Source organism: Pseudophryne corroboree, chromosome 11, assembly GCF_028390025.1.
Source record: "Pseudophryne corroboree isolate aPseCor3 chromosome 11, aPseCor3.hap2, whole genome shotgun sequence".
In the NCBI taxonomy this organism is placed as follows: domain Eukaryota; kingdom Metazoa; phylum Chordata; class Amphibia; order Anura; family Myobatrachidae; genus Pseudophryne; species Pseudophryne corroboree.
The window spans coordinates 115,351,066-115,374,321 of NC_086454.1; the positions used below are offsets into that span (position 1 = coordinate 115,351,066).

General features: G+C 42.4%; 1 protein-coding gene across 1 annotated transcript in view; it reads right to left on the reverse strand.

The window, feature by feature from the left end:
* Positions 1 to 23,256, reverse strand: part of LOC134968665 (mucin-5B-like) — a 171,731-nt gene that overhangs the window by 70,507 nt on the left and 77,968 nt on the right. The window contains exons 20-24 of the mRNA XM_063944187.1: positions 20,802 to 20,841; positions 12,569 to 12,682; positions 11,136 to 11,287; positions 7,857 to 7,995; positions 7,626 to 7,736 (exon numbers count right to left, since the gene is read on the reverse strand). Coding sequence (XP_063800257.1) covers positions 7,626 to 7,736; positions 7,857 to 7,995; positions 11,136 to 11,287; positions 12,569 to 12,682; positions 20,802 to 20,841 — 556 coding nt within the window. The remainder of the gene's footprint in view (positions 1 to 7,625; positions 7,737 to 7,856; positions 7,996 to 11,135; positions 11,288 to 12,568; positions 12,683 to 20,801; positions 20,842 to 23,256) is intronic.

The following is a 23,256-nucleotide window of genomic DNA, read 5'->3' on the forward strand; positions in this document are numbered from 1 at the left end:
AGCTTCACATGAGGATGGAAGCACTCAGCCTCTCGCTAGAAAAATGAAAAGACTCAAGCTGGCAAAAGCACAGCAAAGAACTGTGCATTCTTCGAAATCCCAAATCCACAAGGAGAGTCCAATTGTGTCGGTTGCGATGCCTGACCTTCCCAACACTGGACGTGAAGAGCATGCGCCTTCCACCATTTGCACGCCCCCTGCAAGTGCTGGAAGGAGCACCCGCAGTCCAGTTCCTGATAGTCAGATTGAAGATGTCAGTGTTGAAGTACACCAGGATGAGGAGGATATGGGTGTTGCTGGCGCTGGGGAGGAAATTGACCAGGAGGATTCTGATGGTGAGGTGGTTTGTTTAAGTCAGGCACCCGGGGAGACACCTGTTGTCGGTGGGAGGAATATGGCCGTTGACATGCCAGGTGAAAATACCAAAAAAATCAGCTCTTCGGTGTGGAGGTATTTCAACAGAAATGCGGACAACAGGTGTCAAGCCGTGTGTTCCCTTTGTCAAGCTGTAATAAGTAGGGGTAAGGACGTTAACCACCTCGGAACATCCTCCCTTATACGTCACCTGCAGCGCATTCATAATAAGACAGTGACAAGTTCAAAAACTTTGGGTGACAGCGGAAGCAGACCACTGACCAGTAAATCCCTTCCTCTTGTAACCAAGCTCACGCAAACCACCCCACCAACTCCCTCAGTGTCAATTTCCTCCTTCCCCAGGAATGCCAATAGTCCTGCAGGCCATGTCACTGGCAATTCTGACGATTCCTCTCCTGCCTGGGATTCCTCCGATGCATCCTTGCGTGTAACGCCTACTGCTGCTGGCGCTGCTGTTGTTGCTGCTGGGAGTCGATGGTCATCCCAGAGGGGAAGTCGTAAGCCCACTTGTACTACTTCCAGTAAGCAATTGACTGTTCAACAGTCCTTTGCGAGGAAGATGAAATATCACAGCAGTCATCCTGCTGCAAAGCGGATAACTGAGGCCTTGACAACTATGTTGGTGTTAGACGTGCGTCCGGTATCCGCCGTTAGTTCACAGGGAACTAGACAATTTATTGAGGCAGTGTGCCCCCGTTACCAAATACCATCTAGGTTCCACTTCTCTAGGCAGGCGATACCGAGAATGTACACGGACGTCAGAAAAAGACTCACCAGTGTCCTAAAAAATGCAGTTGTACCCAATGTCCACTTAACCACGGACATGTGGACAAGTGGAGCAGGGCAGGGTCAGGACTATATGACTGTGACAGCCCACTGGGTAGATGTATGGACTCCCGCCGCAAGAACAGCAGCGGCGGCACCAGTAGCAGCATCTCGCAAACGCCAACTCTTTCCTAGGCAGGCTACGCTTTGTATCACCGGTTTCCAGAATACGCACACAGCTGAAAACCTCTTACGGCAACTGAGGAAGATCATAGCGGAATGGCTTACCCCAATTGGACTCTCCTGTGGATTTGTGGCATCGGACAACGCCAGCAATATTGTGTGTGCATTAAATATGGGCAAATTCCAGCACGTCCCATGTTTTGCACATACCTTGAATTTGGTGGTGCAGAATTATTTAAAAAACGACAGGGGCGTGCAAGAGATGCTGTCGGTGGCCAGAAAAATTGCGGGACACTTTCGGCGTACAGGCACCACGTACAGAAGACTGGAGCACCACCAAAAACTACTGAACCTGCCCTGCCATCATCTGAAGCAAGAAGTGGTAACGAGGTGGAATTCAACCCTCTATATGCTTCAGAGGTTGGAGGAGCAGCAAAAGGCCATTCAAGCCTATACAATTGAGCACGATATAGGAGGTGGAATGCACCTGTCTCAAGCGCAGTGGAGAATGATTTCAACGTTGTGCAAGGTTCTGATGCCCTTTGAACTTGCCACACGTGAAGTCAGTTCAGACACTGCCAGCCTGAGTCAGGTCATTCCCCTCATCAGGCTTTTGCAGAAGAAGCTGGAGACATTGAAGGAGGAGCTAACACGGAGCGATTCCGCTAGGCATGTGGGACTTGTGGATGGAGCCCTTAATTCGCTTAACAAGGATTCACGGGTGGTCAATCTGTTGAAATCAGAGCACTACATTTTGGCCACCGTGCTCGATCCTAGATTTAAAGCCTACCTTGGATCTCTCTTTCCGGCAGACACAAGTCTGCTGGGGTTGAAAGACCTGCTGGTGAGAAAATTGTCAAGTCAAGCGGAACGCGACCTGTCAACATCTCCTCCTTCACATTCTCCCGCAACTGGGGGTGCGAGGAAAAGGCTCAGAATTCCGAGCCCACCCACTGGCGGTGATGCAGGGCAGTCTGGAGCGACTGCTGATGCTGACATCTGGTCCGGACTGAAGGACCTGACAACGATTACGGACATGTCGTCTACTGTCACTGCATATGATTCTCTCACCATTGAAAGAATGGTGGAGGATTATATGAGTGACCGCATCCAAGTAGGCACGTCACACAGTCCATACTTATACTGGCAGGAAAAAGAGGCAATTTGGAGGCCATTGCACAAACTGGCTTTATTCTACCTAAGTTGCCCTCCCACAAGTGTGTACTCCGAAAGAGTGTTTAGTGCCGCCGCTCACCTTGTCAGCAATCGGCGTACGAGGTTGCATCCAGAAAATGTGGAGAAGATGATGTTCATTAAAATGAATTATTATCAATTCCTCCGCGGAGACATTGACCAGCAGCAATTGCCTCCACAAAGTACACAGGGAGCTGAGATGGTGGATTCCAGTGGGGACGAATTGATAATCTGTGAGGAGGGGGATGTACACGGTGATATATCGGAGGGTGATGATGAGGTGGACATCTTGCCTCTGTAGAGCCAGTTTGTGCAAGGAGAGATTAATTGCTTCTTTTTTGGGGGGGGTCCAAACCAACCCGTCATATCAGTCACAGTCGTGTGGCAGACCCTGTCACTGAAATGATGGGTTGGTTAAAGTGTGCATGTCCTGTTTTGTTTATACAACATAAGGGTGGGTGGGAGGGCCCAAGGACAATTCCATCTTGCACCTCTTTTTTCTTTTATTTTTCTTTGCGTCATGTGCTGTTTGGGGAGGTTTTTTTGGAAGGGACATCCTGCGTGACACTGCAGTGCCACTCCTAAATGGGCCCGGTGTTTGTGTCGGCCACTAGGGTCGCTAATCTTACTCACACAGTCAGCTACCTCATTGCGCCTCTTTTTTTCTTTGCGTCATGTGCTGATTGGGGAGGGTTTTTTGGAAGGGACATCCTGCGTGACACTGCAGTGCCACTCCTAAATGGGCCCGGTGTTTGTGTCGGCCACTAGGGTCGCTAATCTTACTCACACAGTCAGCTACCTCATTGCGCCTCTTTTTTTCTTTGCGTCATGTGCTGATTGGGGAGGGTTTTTTGGAAGGGACATCCTGCGTGACACTGCAGTGCCACTCCTAAATGGGCCCGGTGTTTGTGTCGGCCACTAGGGTCGCTTATCTTACTCACACAGTCAGCTACCTCATTGCGCCTCTTTTTTTCTTTGCGTCATGTGCTGATTGGGGAGGGTTTTTTGGAAGGGACATCCTGCGTGACACTGCAGTGCCACTCCTAGATGGGCCAGGTGTTTGTGTCGGCCACTAGTGTCGCTTAGCTTAGTCATCCAGCGACCTTGGTGCAAATTTTAGGACTAAAAATAATATTGTGAGGTGTGAGGTATTCAGAATAGACTGAAAATGAGTGGAAATTATGGTTTTTGAGGTTAATAATAATATGGGATCAAAATGACCCCCAAATTCTATGATTTAAGCTGTTTTTTAGTGTTTTTTTAAAAAAACACCCGAATCCAAAACACACCCGAATCCGACAAAAAAAATTCGGTGAGGTTTTGCCAAAACGCGGTCGAACCCAAAACACGGCCGCGGAACCGAACCCAAAACCAAAACACAAAACCCGAAAAATTTCAGGCGCTCATCTCTATTGTCGAGTCGCACTGGACCTGGTGCACGAAGAAGTGATGTTTAGCACAGGTGTAGTATGTGATGCCGGCGGTCAGGCTCCCGGCGGCCAGCATACCGGCGCCGGAATCCTGGCCGCCGGCATACCGACAGCTGGGTGAGCACAAATGAGCCCCTTGCGGGCTCGCTGCGCTCGCCATGCTGCGGGCACGCCACCCTATCTATTCTCTTTCCAGGGGGGTAGTGGACCCCCAAGAGGGAGAAAAGATGTCGGTATGCCGGCGGTTGGGATTCCGGCGCCGGTATGGTGGTCATCGGGAGCCCGGCCGCCGGCAACCTGAAGACCACCCGTTTAGCACAACTGCAGTTATAGTGTATGAGGATAAATCTATACTCATTTTGTGGGATGAGACATTGGGCCTAATTGAGACCTGATTGCAGCAGAATTTTTTTCCTCTAATTGGCAAAACCATGTGCACTGCAGGGGGGGGGGGGGGGGGGCAGATATAACATGTGCAGAGAGAGTTAGATTTGGGTGTGCTGTGTTCAAACCGAAATCTAAATTGCAGTGTAAAATTAAAGCAGCCAGTACTAGGGTTGCCACCTCATGCATCATCGATTCCTGGAGATCCACCCCCCCAATCCCAACCCCCCCCCCCCCCCCCCCCCCCGCAGCACCAAGTAACAGTCATGTAAATATAATGATGAACCATATTTATAAAATATTTAACGTATCTTAACAATCTAAATTAAACAGTGTATCTATATAAATAGGAGTATAATAGTCGCCACTTAGATAAATTACAGGCATTTGGGAGGTCATTCCGAGTTGTTCGCTCGTTGCCGATTTTCGCTATACTGCGATTAGTCGCTTACTGCGCATGCGCAAGGTACGCAGATCGCATGCGCTTAGTTATTTTACACAAAAGTTAGGTATTTTACTCACGGCATAACAAAGCTTTTTCATCGCTGTGCTGATCGTAGTGTGATTGACAGGAAGTGGGTGTTTCTGGGACGGAAACTGGCTGTTTTATGGGAGTGTGCGGAAAAACGCAGGCATTCGAGTTGCAAAACGCAGGAGTGACTGGAGAAAAGGGGGAGAGGTTGGGCAAACGCTGGGTGTGTTTGTGACGTCAAACCAGGAACGAAAAGGACTGAGCTGGACGCAATGGCTGAGTAAGTCTGGAGCCACTCAGAAACTGGTAAGAAATTTCTATTCGCAATTCTGCTAATCTTACGTTCGCACTTCTGCTAAGCTAAGATACACTCCCAGAGGGCGGCGGCTTAGCGTGTGCAATGCTGCTAAAAGCAGCTAGCGAGCGAACAACTCGGAATCACTCCCTTGGTGCCTTAAAACTAGATTGTGTGAAAGAGGGAAGAACCATGGAAGCATAAGTGTTGCACACAACCTAATCAATATCAAGCTTCAACAGGTTAAACAAACAAATGCACTACTAAAAGGTGTCTGTTAGTGATTAAAAAATATACATATATCTATATATAACTTGAGCCTCTATTTGTTTCATGCAAGCTCATTATATTATAAATATACGTGTGACATGCTGTCAGCTCTTGTTGCTCTTCTCACATGAGCCGGGCTGGCGTTACTTCACCACCGCAGCCCGGGGAAACACGGAGGAAGAGCTGCCGATGGCAGCATCACAGCAGCTTCGGCTCAGTCTGCGGTCCGCAGGCGCAGCCCGGGGAAATGCTGAGGAAGAGCTGCCAATGGCAGTGTCACGCCAGCTTCGCCTCAGTCTGGGCTGAACACAGTCTTGCGAGATTTTATGTCATCATCTCGCGAGACAGTCACTGTAGTTCACTGAGTTCCTTGGCTGCCAAGGAGTACTGCTGGTGCCCCCAGTGTCCCCTTATTCCTGGAGAATCCAGGAATCCGGGTGAAGGGAAAAGCCTCCTGGAGGGTTACCCTCCAAATCCTAAAGAATCCAGGAAATCAGGGAGAGGTGACAACCCTAGCCAGTACATACCCTACACAGAAACAAAATAACCCACCCAAATCGAACTCTCTCTGCACATGTTATATCTGCCCCACCTGGAGTGCACATGGTTTTGCCCATTAGAGAAAGATTTTGCTGCTGCAATCAGGTCTGAATTAGGCCCATTGTTTTAAAGCAGCCCATGAATTCATTAGGACCTATTAGCATCACTGAGGAACTTTGATGTCATTAGGTCTTAGTGAATTCATAGACTGAAATCGCTATAATGTTGATTGAGATGGACAAAATGGCTACCTCCAGATGAGTAGGTAACAGGTACAGTATTCACAAGTTGATTGAAATAATTATTTTTTTAATCTTGCAATACTTATAACCGGTGGTGTAATGGTTAGCATCACTGCCTCACAGCACTGAGGTCATAGGTTTGATTCTCATCATGGCCCTAACTGTGTGGAGTTTGTATATTCTCCTCGTGCTTGCATGTACACCAGTTTCCTCCCACAATTCAAAAAATATACTGGCAGGTTAATTGTCTCCCAACAAAATAAATCCTACCATGAATGAGTGCGCGTGTACTGTACTTGGGATGCATTCTGCATCCCAGCAGGCGGGAGGACAGCAGTCATGTGATTGATGCCGGAATCCCGACACTAGTGCCAGAACACAGACAGCCACCATCCCAAAGGTAAGTATTGGGTGGATGATAGGGCCCAGGGCGGGGGGGAGGGTTAGCGTTAGGCACTAGGGGAGAGTTAGGGTTAGGCACTAGGGGGGTGGTTAGCTTTATTAGGGGCAGGGGGGAGGGTTAGCGTTAGGCATTAGGGGAGAGTTAGGGTTAGGCACTAGGGGTGTGGTTAGCTGTAGTAGGGGCGGGGGGGAGGGTTAGCGTTAGGCATTAGGGGAGAGTTAGGGTTAGGCACTAGGGGTGTGGTTAGCTGTAGTAGGGGCGGGGGGAGGGTTAGCGTTAGGCATTAGGGGAGAGTTAGGGTTAGGCACTAGGGGTGTGGTTATCTGTAGTAGGGGCGGGGGGAGGGTTAGCGTTAGGCATTAGGGGAGAGTTAGGGTTAGGCACTAGGGGTGTGGTTAGCTGTAGTAGGGGCGGGGGGAGGGTTAGCGTTAGGCATTAGGGGAGAGTTAGGGTTAGGCACTAGGGGTGTGGTTAGCTGTAGTAGGGGCGGGGGGAGGGTTAGCGTTAGGCATTAGGGGAGAGTTAGGGTTAGGCACTAGGGGTGTGGTTAGCTGGAGTAGGTGCGGGGGAAGGGTTAGCGTTAGGCATTAGGGGAGAGTTAGGGTTAGGCACTAGGGGTGTGGTTAGCTTTATTAGGGGTGGGGGGGAGGGTTAGCATTAGGCATTAGTGGAGAGTTAGGGTTAGGCACTAGGGGTGTGGTTAGCTGTAGTAGGGGCAGGGTTAGCGTTAGGCACTAGGGGAGAGTTAGGGTTAGGCACTAGGGGTGTGGTTAGCGGTAGTAGGGGCGGGGGGGAGGGTTAGCGTTAGGCACTAGGGGAGAGTTAGGGTTAGGCACTAGGGGGGTGGTTAGCTTTATTAGGGGCAGGGGGAGGGTTAGTGTTCTTACCCCCAAATGTGTCAGGAATCTCGGTTTCAGGATGCCGCGGTCAGTTATGTGACTGCCGGCATCCCGAATGCCAGGATATCATACTGAACCCCTGTACCAAATATTCTTTGTAAAGCGCTGTGAAATATGAGTGCACTATATAAATAAATGGTAATAAATAATAGTAAATAAATCTCTCTGTTTACCTTGATAAAGAACTTGATATTCTTGGAACATGTAGTACCAGTTGTCCCACAAGGCACATTCTCCGTGATGACTCTGAAAGTGTTTTGCCCTCCATCATGGCCACAGTTATCCTTAGGAGAAATTTAATTTTCAGGTGTTATATGTACAAACTGGGCTCTTGTGTTTTCTATACAAGTAAGGCTATACCTTCATTCACCATCAAAGCACTCTGCAACACAATATAGATGTACCTGGACCAATGTGTATTCACAGCTCCCACTAAAGGTAAAATGCTTGTTATCAAAGGTTGTGTAATGTCCGTCCCCATAAATGGAACACGTCCCGAGACATTGTTTGCGGGTACACTGCCACTTCCTGTTCTTACATGTGCTACAAACAAAGTAAAAAGACAAAGATTACAGTTGAAGTTTTCTTAGATACCCAACATTATACAATACATACAGTAACTGGAATCAAGGGGGTAATTTACATTTTTTTCAATGGTGTCAGTAGCCACCAGCTTTCAAAAAGTCACTTCTTGTCATAAGATTAAACTTCCAGGTAACGCATGGCAGCCCTTTCGGTCGATTATTTTCACTGAGTTTTTATGACTGGCTTATACTTGCAGAAGATCTGTCTACAGACAGCTTCTTTCATTCTAGATGGGACTCCTAAATGCATTGGTCAGGTTAATAATGGGACAGATGGTACTTCAGACCCTCCAACGTGACCCGCCCCACTAGGTACAAAATGCTCTGTTTCTGGACTTCCCTCTTAATTTATGATTTCCATCACCTGTGTTGAACTAGTTAAATGATAAGAAAGCTGTTTTTTCACAGGTGATGACAATAATAAATTAAGAGGGAAGTCCAGAAACAGAGCATTTTGTACCTAGTGGGGTCATGTTGGAGGGTATGGTACTACAGCTCCAGGACTACACATAAAAATTAGGATCATCGTCATGGTGACAAGATGATGACCAGCCCCTCAGCTTACCACATAGTTGGCTACAAATCATAATAATAAACTTGTATTTCTATTTTACTGATAAAATGATGCAATTTTTCTGTTTTAACATATTTAGGGAGACATTGGGACTGAAGCTGGGTACACATTAGATGATGTGTACCCAGCGTGATATCGGCAGTGACGGGACCATGGGCCAACATCGGCAAATGCATATACACTTGCCGATGCTGGCAGCGATGAGCGATGGCGGGAAGGTGGAGGTTCATGCTACATTCGGCAGCATGGCACTCGTTGGCGATGTCGCTTGTAGGACCTACTGGCAGGTCCGATGGAGAATGGCGCTGATGGCGCTCGGGAGCGTGCATCGTCAGTGTCCTAGTGCATGCGCACTAGACGATATTGTAAATGGAATCAGGCACATTGCCCCCAGGGGCGTAGCGAGGGTGGAACGAGTGGAGCTCGAGCTCCAGGCGCTGCCTGGGACATGCCGGCTCTCTGTAACAGAGCTGAAGCCAGGATCTTGGGGTAGGAGGAGATGACTGGAAGAGAGGGAAGGGGTGACCACCACACTGCCTGCATGTTCCATGTCACTGATTGCAGTGTGGATACTCCAGAGCAGTGTAGTGTAATGTATTGTTAGGGAAGAGGGGAGGTCTGGACGCTTGTTAGAAGAACTTTCCTGGCTGTCAGGTATCTGCATTCGGAGATATGAAACATGCAGGCCAGTGTGGTGGCCACTCCTTCTCTTTCCTCAGTCCTTTCCTTCTACCCACAGAGGTCAATCACATAGAAGCTCCGCCCCTCCAGGCTAGAACGAGGAGCTGCTCTGCTGCTGCCCTCTTGGTGAGAATTAATGTGTGTATACTGTGTGTATATGTGTGTGTATGTGTTTATGTCTGTATATACTGTGTGTTTATGTGTATATGTCTGTATGTATGTGTGTGTAAATGTGAGTGTTTGTGTGTAAATGTGTGTATATGTCTGTGTGCATATGTGTTTGTTTATGTGTATACATCTATATGTGTGTGTGTGTGTGTGTGTGTGTGTGTGTGTGTATATATGTGTGTATATGTGTGTGCTTATGTATGTCTGTGTGTATATATCTTTGTATACAGTATGTGTGAGTATATGTGTGTGTTTATGTATGTATGTATGTATGTCTGTGTGTATATTTCTGTGTATGTGTGTGTGTGTTTAGGTATGTCTGTGTATTTTTGTGTGTGTATACTGTATGTGTATATGTGTGTTTCTGTATGTCTGTGTGTATATGTGTATATCTGTGTGTATATATGTGAGTGTTTGTGTGTGTATGTATATGTGCATATATCTGTGTGTTTTTATGTATGTATGTGCCTAAATGTGTGTGAATCTATATATATATATATATATATATATGTATGTATGTATGTGTGGTGGTGGGCGGGGCGTGCCGTGACATGACCCTGTTTCGGGTGTCATGTCTCCATGCTACGCCTCTGATTGCCCCTGACATAGTGTGTACCCGGCTTGATAGTGTAGGAGGAGTACATACCAGCATGTCTCTGGTTACACCTACATGGCACTAGTCATAGCTCCCCTGCTTGTCACTATAGACCCTTGATCATTTTCAGCCCCCTGCCCATGTGGCCCTAATTCCGGTCCTGCTAAATGAAGGTTGGGACGTTTTGGCATGAAAGTTAATGCTATATACTGTACAGTAGAACAGCATGGATATCACTAAAACCTGGATTGTTAGTGGGACTTGAGGTTAGTAAAGGCTGCTGTAGACAGTCCCCCCCCAAACAAACAAAAAAATAGCAAAATGTTTTCCTCAGTGATAAAATAATGCACATAAATTATTTTGTACTCCTGACAGGATTTTCTTTCTTCTGTTCTCCTAGAAGAGAAACCGAATGATTGGCATAAGAAAAGAGTTGGTTTAAACCTCTAGGATGAGGGCTGGTGTGGGTGCTTATTGCCAGATTAGTAGCCTATGGCAGTGCAAGGGCATGTTCTAGGTGAAATGTTATTTAAGGGGCTTGGGCTGTAGGCTAAAGCCTCTTTGTTTCCAGTCTTCCCCATCTCCCTTCCTTTTGAGTTTTTTTGTGTGGTGCTTTCTGTGTTGGCTATTGTGGCGAGAAAGAATGGCAGGTCGCTAGTCCAGGGTGCAATTGTTTAGTTGAGGTACGCTCCTTTTGTTGACTGGTAGTCAGCTGTACCACCCTAAAAGGGGCAGTATCATAACCCAAACAGGTGGTAATCAAGTTAGAAGGTTGAGAGGAAACCTGTGTTGCTTGTAGGGATTTTTTAGTTATGTGTGCGATCTTTGGGCGGTATCTGCCTACAATGTATGTTGTTGATTGTGATTGGGCATTGCACATTGGAAGATTCTTGGCCATCCTTTTTTTTTTGCCACTAAGCTTTTCCTATAACGAAATATTTATTTTCTCATTTAATAAAAAGCTAACAGTTTTCTGCCAATATCTATGTCTCTGTGTGTCTTTATTTATTGGTAGAGTTTAATTGTTACGTGATTGGCACACATGACACACCTCATCAGATATTGTAAGTTTAACATTTACCAAGTGTTACAGCCGACTGAGATGTTGGCTCCTGGACGGAATGTGGCTTCATTGTGGAAACATGGACACTTCTGCTGAGTGATACAACCTCCATTGTCATCCGAAACCAACCCAGCAGGACATATACAACCTGAAATGCACTGAGAAATGTACTGTGGAAGAACAAGAGCAAAATATCATTAAATGTACAACATTATACTGTGTTTTTATTTAAGATTATTTACGTAAGAATCAAATAAATTGATCATGTGCCTCACCAAAAATTCTGAAGATGTTTTAGGAACAGTATAACGGTCAATTACATTTGTACATATGTTTATCATTATGCAGATAAATATAGAGTGCTGGTTTAAATCCGGTTTAGTCTTGGAACTAAGATTATATTGACTGGGATATGTTTAACCCTGATAACAACATGTAGAAAAATAGAGGCTGTAATTTAAAAAGTCATACAAATGCAGATATCTAGGACGGAACTACATACTGTAGCTTCATGTACAAACTGTTTGTACATGAAGCTAGTTCCATTCTAAATAGACGAGTCTCCATCCCAGTTGGAGGATTATCCACCAACTCTTTGTCTAGGACACACTGGGGGCGAATCAATAAACCACAACGTTTCTGGAGCTCTGTTATGCTAATACAATGCAGGTTACCCATACAGGAAAGCCTTGCTTGTTTCTGTTCACACCCCATAAAGAAGCAAAGAAAAATAAGTGAGTTTTACAGTCCCTAATTACCTGCTAAATGTGCAGCCGCAAATCATACATGGTTCGCACTATACTATATTGCTCCATTTAAATGAATATAATGTGCCTCACAGAGGCGCCAGTCAATGTACTGAGATGCGGGGTGCAGTGTGGCCCTTTGTCTAGGGTTATCACAAGCAGTCTGTCTGTAGTCTCTGGATGTGCAGTAGATAATCCCATGATCCACCTCCTCACATCTCCTGATGAGAGCTGTCCTTTACGTTGTGGGGGCTTCCGGGTTTGAATCCTTTTGGGCATGCATCGAGTGATGAACATGCTCCAGGGGATTCAGGGAGGGATCCAATTGGATCCCTCTCAGTGGTAAATGCTGATAAAACCCATAGGTTTCTATTTGGTAATGCCATCTAAACATGGCATTAGCCACCGGGATGCATTCCGGAGCTCGGTGCATATGCAGCAAGCAGCCCAACCTTCAAAAACAACATTTTCCGAGGTTTGACCACAAAATATAGCTTGATGCATCTCACCCATAAAAACATAAAAAAAGTTAAATCTGAAGAGCACTCCAAAAATTGTCAAATAGTGATAAACAAGGAACAGACACATAGCGAAATGGGAAATGAACTGGTCCATCTTTGGCACCCCAAAGAGCATGGTATATGATGTTTATCAAAACTGAATTTGCCCAAAGTTGCCTCTCACTGCCACATACAGTATACTTACACAATCCATGTCCAGGGTATGACAACTTCTCTGACACTCCACTCCTTTGGAGCCCTTTGGGGCACTGGTGCAATTAAAATAAACCAATGGATCAGGGCAAACTGGTAAGAGAAAGTTTGGAAGTGATGAATGTGTAAATTATTAAGGTACTTTCTTACCAATGTGCAAATTAGAATATTGTCACTATTCTGTAAATTAAAATCATATCACTTCCTATTACTAAATAGTGATGCTGATGAGATTTGCAAATATTGACCAAATAAGTGAAATCATATTGTGGTTACAGATCGTTCCACAATAAGATGCTATTAAAATCCATCTTTACTAATCTGCAATGCACAACAATTATTTTACCTATGGATTCCACACTCTTTATAGGGATCTGACTTCAGCTAACGAGGATAACATGTTGAGGCAGAGAAGTAAAGTAGTTAAGGATTTTGCCCTTAACCATAGCACAGCCTGTAGTAGTTTAAGGAAACTGGCTGTAATAGAAAAACAATTAATTAAGTTGCTGTTCAGAATTTTACACTGCAGGTTAGCGAATAGCCAGACATTATTGGGGCAGATGTATTAACCTGGAGAAGGCATAAGGAAGTGATAAACCAGTGATAAGTGCAAGGTGATAAACACACCAGCCAATCAGCTCCAATATGCAAATTAACAGTTAGGAGCTGACTGGCTGGTGCATTTATCACCTTGCACTTATCACTGGTTTATCACTTCCTTATACCTTCTCCGGGTTATTACATCTGCCACATTGAATTTTAGAAACTCAGCATCTACCGTACCATTTGCTTGTCAGTGTTTGCGAAAGTCTTCTGTAGTGTATCACTGTATGTACTAAAGGCATTGACATTTTTAGATATAATTTAGCTGTGTCTAGCTGCAAATTTTCACGCAAGAACTCTGAATACATATTCTGTAAATGTTGATGCCAATTAAATATGTATAAAGTTAGCATCACATTTATATTGCATAACTAGGAAAAGGATCACATGCAAGTTTTAGTATTTTATACTTTTATGTATTTATGAATGGCAAAAGACTCAAGGTTGACCTACTGTAGTTGTCCTTTTTAAGAAGATTCATATACAGTACTTATAGTTTGTTAAGTGCTTTTCTCTGAGTCCTCTGTGGGATTGTGGGAATATGTTGAGTTATAGTCAATGTTACAGACACTTTAAATCTTGAGTGTGTAAAAATGGAATTAACAAGTAAAACCTTTGGCGCTCGTAGTGAGTGGTCTTTCTTAGAGCAGCTAATATATCAGGGTTAGTTAGACCCTATAACTGAAAGCAATAAACAAGAAAAAGCGCTAGGAAACTGGATAAGAAATTTCTGACAAATTTAATAAAGAATAAAAAATTATTCACTGTTGCAACAGATAATTAAAAAAATCATTAGAATCAATTAAAAATAGGGCTTAATATAGCACTGCAAGAATTTAAAAAGTCCCATATGCTTTATATAGTATATAGAATTTGCCGGTACTCAAATGAAACAATTCATCCCAAGAAGCTTTTTTGCCACAGTCCAGGAACAATATTGCGAATGGAAAAGAGATTACTGCAGTTAATGACCTTACGTAGCTAGGTTCAAGTCGCTGCTTGGTCCAGTAATTTTGCTCAGGTCCAATGATGCAGTGGTCCAAATCGCTGATGCAAGGAGTTCCTTTATCTGACTTCTAGGCGTTTGTATGGGGATGTATAGTCAAAGTCCAGCTGCTACACCGACGCGTTTCGCTGTTATACACAGCTTTCTCAAGGTGATTGTGGTGCAGTGACTAGAAGCCCTTTATATAGCAGTGCTAATAGCCCATTCAAAACAGGTGTTACAAATTGGACACATCTAAACATTGTTAAAAATGAAATTATATCCAGTTTCCCTAAATAGTGACAGACACAGAGACTCAAATATTAGGAATTAATAAAATTATTATTGGCACAAAACCGTTTTTAATCATATTAAATGATTGTGGAGATCGGTTTCCGATCACATGATCGTATGCTCACTTCCTGTATTTGGAACACAAAGCTTGTTCCAATTTCCTGTATATGGAACACAATCCCCTATTCATTGGTTGGTATCCGGACACGTGACCGGAACTGGTCAGCTCCCGACAGACCCCGCACCTTGTTGCTAAGTGACAGACTGCACAAGGAGGCCCGTTCCGGTCACGTGACCGCAATCCAGACGTCACGCTGCTTATATGAGTAATATGTAGAATAGGACAAATTTGCATACCACATGACTGTTACCAAGTAACAGACCGTGCGAGAAGGCCTGTTCCGGTCACGTGGCCGCACTCCGAACGTCACACTAATTACATTAGTAATGTTTGGAATAAAACATATTTACATATCATGTGACTGTCCGGACCAATAGTATTAAGGATATTCATTTAGCTTGGCAACAGATTCAATAGATTACGGTTATACCCTGCAAAAACGAGTATCTATAAGTTCAATAACAAATCATAAGTAAATATATCTCTAATGCAAACACAACAACATTATGGATATTTGAATTGCATTAGGATCAGTATACAGTGTATTTTTTATTTTTTATTAAATTAGTGCCATCTTGTGGTGAAATAATAATATAGCACTCCTCATGATTATTCTTCAGAGAATTAATCTGATATCTTTATTTGAAACTCATACAGAATCCACAAAAAATGCACATGATCTACAAATATCAAAAAAGAGATTAATCAATGAATTAATGTAAATTTATAAAGGTTAGTATCATTATGACCAATCATAGTTCTCAGTCTATGATGTAAAGGAGAAGCGCTCCTGTGTGTAATCTTAGAATGTCCACAAATGGCAAAGGACATAACTAAGTATACTGATCGGGATACCCTGAATATATACATAGATGTATATGTTACATAGAGAAATCTACCTGGAGTTTGGAATCTAATTATAAAACAGCGTTTAGTTCTAGGGCCTCATTGAGGCCACTGGGATAGAGAGTATTGAGCTGAAACGTCCAAAAGATTTCCTGTCTACCTAATCTGATGAACCTATCACCACCTCTCGTTGTTTTTGGGATATGCTCTAATCCCGTAACTGTTAGGGAGGATGGATCTTTGTTATGATGAAGAGCAAAATGTTTAGAAACACTGTGTTTAGTGACCCCATTAATGATGTTTCTTCTGTGTTCCATGAATCTGGTTTTCAACATCCTAGTTGTTCTGCCCACGTATTTAAGGTGACACTCACATTGTAAGAGATACACAACCCACATGGTATTACAGTTAATAAAACTTTTTATTGAAATGTTTCTCCCCTCTATAGCTAGGGGGATGATTGTAGTTTTGTCACATGTATGGGTACATGTTGTGCATCTTGTGGTACCACATTTGTAAAAACCTCTGATGTTACTTTTTAACCATGTTGAACCTTTGTTTATTGAATCTTCCCCAGCTCTTAATTGGCTTGGTGCCAATATAGTTTTCAAAGATTTGTTTTTTCTAAAAACAAAGTCCGGTTTCAATGGTAAAATGTCACACAAGACTGGATCACACCTCAACATGTGAAAATTGCGTTTAACTACAGATCTAATCTCATTAGTTCTCGAATTGAATTTTGAGATGAAGGCCCATTCTTTAGTCTCCCTCTTTAACTTTTTCTCTTTTGGCACTAATAAGGATTCTCTATCTAGATCTAGTACTTCCTTCATTGCTTGATCTAACAAGTGTTGGGGATAGTCTTTATATTGAAAAGTCTTTAATAAACTTTTAGCTTGTTCGGTAAAAGACTGTATAGAGGAGCAGTTTCTGCGAAGGCGCAGCAATTGCCCTTTGGGGATATTGTTCTTCCACGCCACATGGTGTGCACTTCTGTAATTCAAATAGGCATTACTGCCCACTTCTTTTACAAAGTTGGAGGTCTGTATTCGACCATCCACTATTTCAATGGTCAGATCGAGAAAAGTAAGTTTAGAGGTGCTAAATGAAGAAGTGAAAACTAAATTATAAGTGTTGGTGTTGAGAAAATCAACAAAATTAGTGAAAGAAGCAGAGTCTCCATCCCAAATAATAAATAGATAGTCTATGTATCGACCATAGAGGACCAGGCCCGCGCCATGCCCTCCCCCCCACAAGAGCTCCTCCTCGAGTTCGCCCACATACAGGTTAGCGTAGCTTGGCGCGAACCTAGTCCCCATGGCCGTACCCATAATTTGACGATAAAAAGTGCTAGAAAAAAGAAAATAATTGTGCGAGAGAATAAAAGAAATAGAGTCTAATAGAAACTGCTTGTGCCTCTTACTTTTCTCGATCTGACCATTGAAATAGTGGATGGTCGAATACAGACCTCCAACTTTGTAAAAGAAGTGGGCAGTCTGTCACTTAGCAACAAGGTGCGGGGTCTGTCGGGAGCTGCCCAGTTCCGGTCACGTGTCCGGATACCAACCAATGAATAGGGGATTGTGTTCCATATACAGGAAATTGGAACAAGCTTTGTGTTCCAAATACAGGAAGTGAGCATACGATCATGTGATCGGAAACCGATCTCCACAATCATTTAATATGATTAAAAACGGTTTTGTACCAATAATAATTTTATTAATTCCTAATATTTGAGTCTCTGTGTCTGTCACTATTTAGGGAAACTGGATATAATTTCATTTTTAACAATGTTTAGATGTGTCCAATTTGTAACACCTGTTTTGAATGGGCTATTAGCACTGCTATATAAAGGGCTTCTAGTCACTGCACCACAATCACCTTGAGAAAGCTGTGTATAACAGCAAACGCCTAGAAGTCAGATAAAGGAACTCCTTGCATCAGCGATTTGGACCGCTGCATCATTGGACCTGAGCAAAATTACTGGACCAAGCAGCGACTTGAACCTAGCTACGTAAGGTCATTAACTGCAGTAATCTCTTTTCCATTCGCAATATTGTTCCTGGACTGTGGCAAAAAAGCTTCTTGGGATGAATTGTTTCATTTGAGTACCGGCAAATTCTATATACTATATAAAGCATATGGGACTTTTTAAATTCTTGCAGTGCTATATTAAGCCCTATTTTTAATTGATTCTAATGAATTTTTTAATTATCTGTTGCAACAGTGAATAATTTTTTATTCTTTATTAAATTTGTCAGAAATTTCTTATCCAGTTTCCTAGCGCTTTTTCTTGTTTATTGCTTTCACTTTAAATCTTGAGACCTGGTCTGTCCTCATTCCTGCTAGTACACCATGCTGGTCAGGAGCGCTTGAGTTATGTTTAACCAAGTGCTTCAGTAGAGGATAGAGAGAACAAACAAGAAGGAGAAAGAACAAGATGCTTCCCAAACATGGAGCAAGAATGTAATAAAAAATCCAAGAGCTTCAAGGGTAGGCTAGTTTCCCCTCAATGGACTCAAAAAAGGATTTAATGTAAGTATGAAAATCCTCTTTTCTTTTTTATCTGATAGGTGACACACTGCCTGTGAAGGTGAGTACATTCAGTTCTTCCAAAACTGGCATCCTTGGATGCAAACACATAAAATAATAGAATCTGGTGGATGACTGAAGAAGTAACCAGGTAGAAGCCCCACAAGTTGTTTAACTGAAGTTGAAGCTTCATGTAGTGTCATCCAGGAGGCATTGATCGACCTTGGATACGGTCCTGTTTGATTTTTTAGGAATCAGCTGAACAGAATAATCCGGATTAATGGTGGACTGTTTGGAAGACAGCCAACCCCTTTATTGAGTCTCATAGAGGACTACAAGATTATCTGTCTTGCAGACATCCAGTGTCCACTCAACATGTTATAAATACACAAAGTCATCCAACCAATGAAGAGATCTCAATATACTGATTAACTGAAAACTATCATACCACTTTAAGAAGAAATGAAAGTTTAGTACTCAGTATTTTCCAATACTGATAGAAAAAAAAAAATTAGAAAGCTCCCTGTACTGAAACTCTATTAGGTTATGTAATCTTAAAAAATAAGCTGTCTTCCAGATGAGAAACTTAAACTCCACTAAATCCAATGGCTCAAAAGAAGGATGCTGTTAGGCATTCAGTAACATAAAGATTCCATGGAGCTTCCGTACAAATATGGGCTGTATATATATGGTATGTCATGTAAAAACATCTGGGTTATCTCTGAAAGAAAGCCAACGAGAACCTTCAAAGAACTAACTGAGTAATTCCAAGTTGATCGCAGCAGGATTTTTGTTAGCAGTTGGGCAAAACCATGTGCACTGCAGGGGAGACAGATATAACATGTGCAGAAAGAGTTAGATTTGGGTGGGTTATTTTGTTTCTGTGCAGGGTAAATACTGGCTGCTTTATTTTTACACTGCAAATTAGATTGCAGATTGAACACACCACACCCAAATCTAACTCTCTCTGCACATGTTAAATCTTCCTCCCCTGCAGTGCACATGGTTTTGCCCAACTGCTAACAAAAATCCTGCTGCGATCAACTTGGAATTATCCCCTAAGTCTACATTCCTCACCCAGACCCTGTTGTTTGAAAATTAGTAACCTAATGTAGACATCCTGAAATATGAGTATCACACCCCTGCCTCCCACACCAAGAGTTATATATCTTCCATACTGTACAGGGATAATTACTGGATTATACAATTTTCCTGGCTTTAAGTTATAGTCTGAATCACCTTCAAGCCCTTTGCTTTAAAGATCACCATTCTAACAGCCATGCTGTTGTTTCTTAGGTGAAGAAAGTGCCATGGCTTATTAGGTCTGGCCTTTATCAGAAGCCAGTAAGATGTTGAGAATGCTTACATTCCATGCTCAACATGACCAATCCACAGCAACTAGAATGACTAGACAGTGTTTCCATTTCACCCACTTTAATATCATCAGGAACAAGTAGATGCGTTGAATGTCTTATAATAATGGCATAGCATCTAATTAAATATCCTAGGGTTCCTAGTCCTGGTGGTTGATCTGAGATGCCAACATGTCAACATCTGACTGAGCCCCATCTTTCCATTTCTGTATTAAAGGACCACTCCCTGGAATGAAGATCCTGGAGAATAAGTAAATCTGCTTCTAAGTTTTTTATGTCCATAATGAACACCACCATGTTGGATGCAACATTTCTCACTGCTAATTGCAGGAAACCCAACTACATTTTCAGAAGCTGGAGAAGAACTGAATAAGATTATTCAGGGAAACAGCCATAACCCTTGCCCAGGCTGGTTCTAGAAAATTGGATGCATAAACCTCCAACATTGGCAACACCAAATTTCCCACCTGGTAAGCTGGAGTTCCACTGGTAGGTAAAGTGAGGAGGTAACTCCTTTAATGGGAGTACTCATCACAGCCATAGGTGTCTTGTTAGACATGATAGCAAACAGAAAACAGACAAACACAAAAAAAGAAAGTGAAACTGCAAAACAGTCTACAAAGCCCAGTAAATCTAAGGAAACTAAACACCCCCAAAATATATTAACACCAGGTAGAGTATACAGGGAATACTGCAGCTCCTATAAAGCCTACAGCCTGCTTCTGTACTCAAACATGGGTATGAGCCAAGGAGAAAGTGCAGAAGCTAGGAGGGAACAATTTCCGCTCCAAGACCCAGTACCAAGATGGCTGCCATCCCTATGCATTGTGCCCAGTAACCCCACTGCCAAAACTACTGTAGGTACCCATAATGAATACAACCCACTATGGGGGAGTGAGAAGAAAGATTGATCCAACAGCTACTGGCGAGAAGCCACTGCATAAGAGACTAATCACATCTGCTATAGTACCTCCAGACCCACTGTTATTCCTCACACAGCTATCAGCACTGTATTCTTTTTCTACAGTTCCAAACCAGGTCCATGATCTGGAGCAGCATTTTGTGTTTAAAAAAAGCAAAAATCTGCAAAACAGTTCTAAAAAATCTCCACATTTTCAGGGCAGTTTGATTAAACATAAGTGCTCTGATAGGGGAAGGTAGTATTCTTTAGATTAAAAGTGCCCACACTCCTCTGGACTTAGCATACTTCGACATATTCTCGGTGTCTCCCAAGAGGATGAAAAATACATTTGTTTTTCTGCTACCACATTCTGTTCTTCTATCCAGAACATACAGCATCTTACACTTTTAGTTCTTTGCCATCTTAAAACTATCTGCTAAATAATGCATTACCAATCAATTTATTCTGTATATGATTTGGCAACATGTTAACCTGATCTCTTAGAATAAAAGTGTAGTATACTCTAAAACGTAAATATTTGTAGAGTGTTGGTTTACCTGACTTTTTAATTAATGATCCCATACAGTTCAGCTGGCCCTTTTCGCATTTACTGTAAAAATAAGAAAATATATATTCACAGTTATATATATATATATTATTTTTCTAGAGATGTGCATGGACCGTATTAGGTAAATTTACTAAGATGGGAGTTCTATTTAAGATGGGATGTTTGCCATAGTAACCAATCAGAATCTGCTTCTCATTTATCTACCACCTTCTAGAAGATAATACCTGGAATCTGATTTGCTATTGGCAACATCCCATCTTGAATAGAACTCCCATCTTAGTAAATTTACCCCTATGTTTTGGTTTTGGCTCTAATTCATCATCATTGAGTTTTGGTTTTGGCAAATCCACATTTTTTGGAGTTCGAAATCAGATTTCGGTTTGGTTTAAAACCGATAAAAACATTATTAACCATTGATTAAATATCAATAAAAAATTATAAAAGCAGCTAAAATCATGTCATTTTTGCAACTCAAAACCTGAAAATTGGATTTAAAATCTGAATTCCTAACTGTGGAAAGATTTGAATCAGGACTCAGTTCGGATGTTCTCGAGGTCTCTGGATTAGGTTTTGGTTCAGTTTGGATCCACAAAATCCAGGTGGATTCAGATGTCTGGAGAACCGAACTGCACATCACTAATTAATTTATGCCAAAGCAATACCACATTCAAAACAAACATTGCAATAACAAACAAGTGCACATACTACTTGTGGTAAAGTACTAATGTAACCACCATACATAAAAGATGACAGCCAGACCTACTGTATACAGTAAGTCTCCAATATTTCCAAAATCCTTCCCACAACTATTGAAACAATAAATATGTAGTAACACTTAACACTGCACCTAGAGAAGTTTGAATGTGACATAAGCACATTGTTGAGACTGCTGATTGGATGAGTCTCAGAATGCTGACAAACTTGGCCAATCAGCATGGAATGACAAAATACTCATCCAATCCTATAGTCACAAACCCTTATTATTTGATAAACTTCCTAATCCAGTGATGGGTGAGTAACTTCATAACATCTGGGCTTGCAAAGAAGGGACGACTTAGCTGGGGTGAGTAGGATTTTGAAACATAAAAAAGTTAGGATATTAGATAGAAAAGGTACTGCTACTGGCAAATGTAATAGTTCTTTTTTATTCACATTTTTCTTTCCTCTCCTCTGACATACAGTACCCCAGGAAATTAGTGTCTATTAAATGGTGTAAAAAATACCTTAACATAATTCTGCACACTTATTGCTAGGAGTCTACTAAACATCATGACATTAGGATAATATTGCTATAGGAGGAAGTTTAAATGCAGAGGCACTCTGGTAGCAATTGCATTGGCATTGATACCATGTGTGTGTGTGTGTGTGTGTGTGTGTGTGTGTGTGTGTGTGTGTGTGTGTGTGTGTGTGTGTGTGTGTGTATATACATACAGTATATGTAGAACATATTATATGCTGATATGAGATCTACATTCTTGGTACCCTGCAATATTCTTGAAAATCTTGCCAGCTTTTTAATTATTTGTGTCATATTTTGTAATTTTGTTGCACATTCTATTTACTGCACTGTGTACACATATTTATTATGTGATTTCATTAATACAGCCACGGCACTTTCTGATCAACAGAATAGTCTCCTATCCATTATTATGGAGAGTCACTGAACACACTGGCTGATACATTTGTTACATGTTTTTGTCCCTTTATCTCTCCAATTGTCTATACCACGCTGTATATAATTTATGGTACCCAGTCTTTAGGTCGACACTCATTAGGTCGACCACTATTGGTCGACATGCATTAGGTCGACATGTTCAATAGGTCAACGTGGTCACTAGGTCGACCTGGCAAAGGTCGACACATGAAAAGATTGACATGAGCTTTTCACAATTTTTTTCATTTTTTTGAACTTTTTCATACTTTACGATCCACGTGGACTACGAGGCACCTTGCCCGAAGCATGGCAAGCAAAGCGAGCCATGAAAGGGGACACGGTGCACTAATTGGGATTCCCGGTCACTTTACGAAGAAAACGACACCAAAAAAATATAAAAAATGCATGTAGACCTTTGTCCATGTCAACCTAATGACCGTGTCAACCGATTTCAGGTGTTGACCTAGTCACTGTCGACCAATAGTGGTGAACCTAATGACTGTTGACCTAGTTACTGTCGACCCTATGATCCACACCCATAAATATGACCTTGTAATATAATTATCACTGTATTACACCTTAATCAATATATAACTTAAGCTATTTGTCATGTAAAATAAATAAAAATTATATACTTGAAACACGCACTTTCAAACTTCTTATTTTCATTATAGTACATATCCCCTAAGTCCTGATTACATTACCATTACATGCTGGTTTGAAGACATCACACTCTTCTATGTGACATCTCTCAGATCCTATTGGATCAAGTCTGTGCGGACTCTCACCTCTATTTGGTGCTG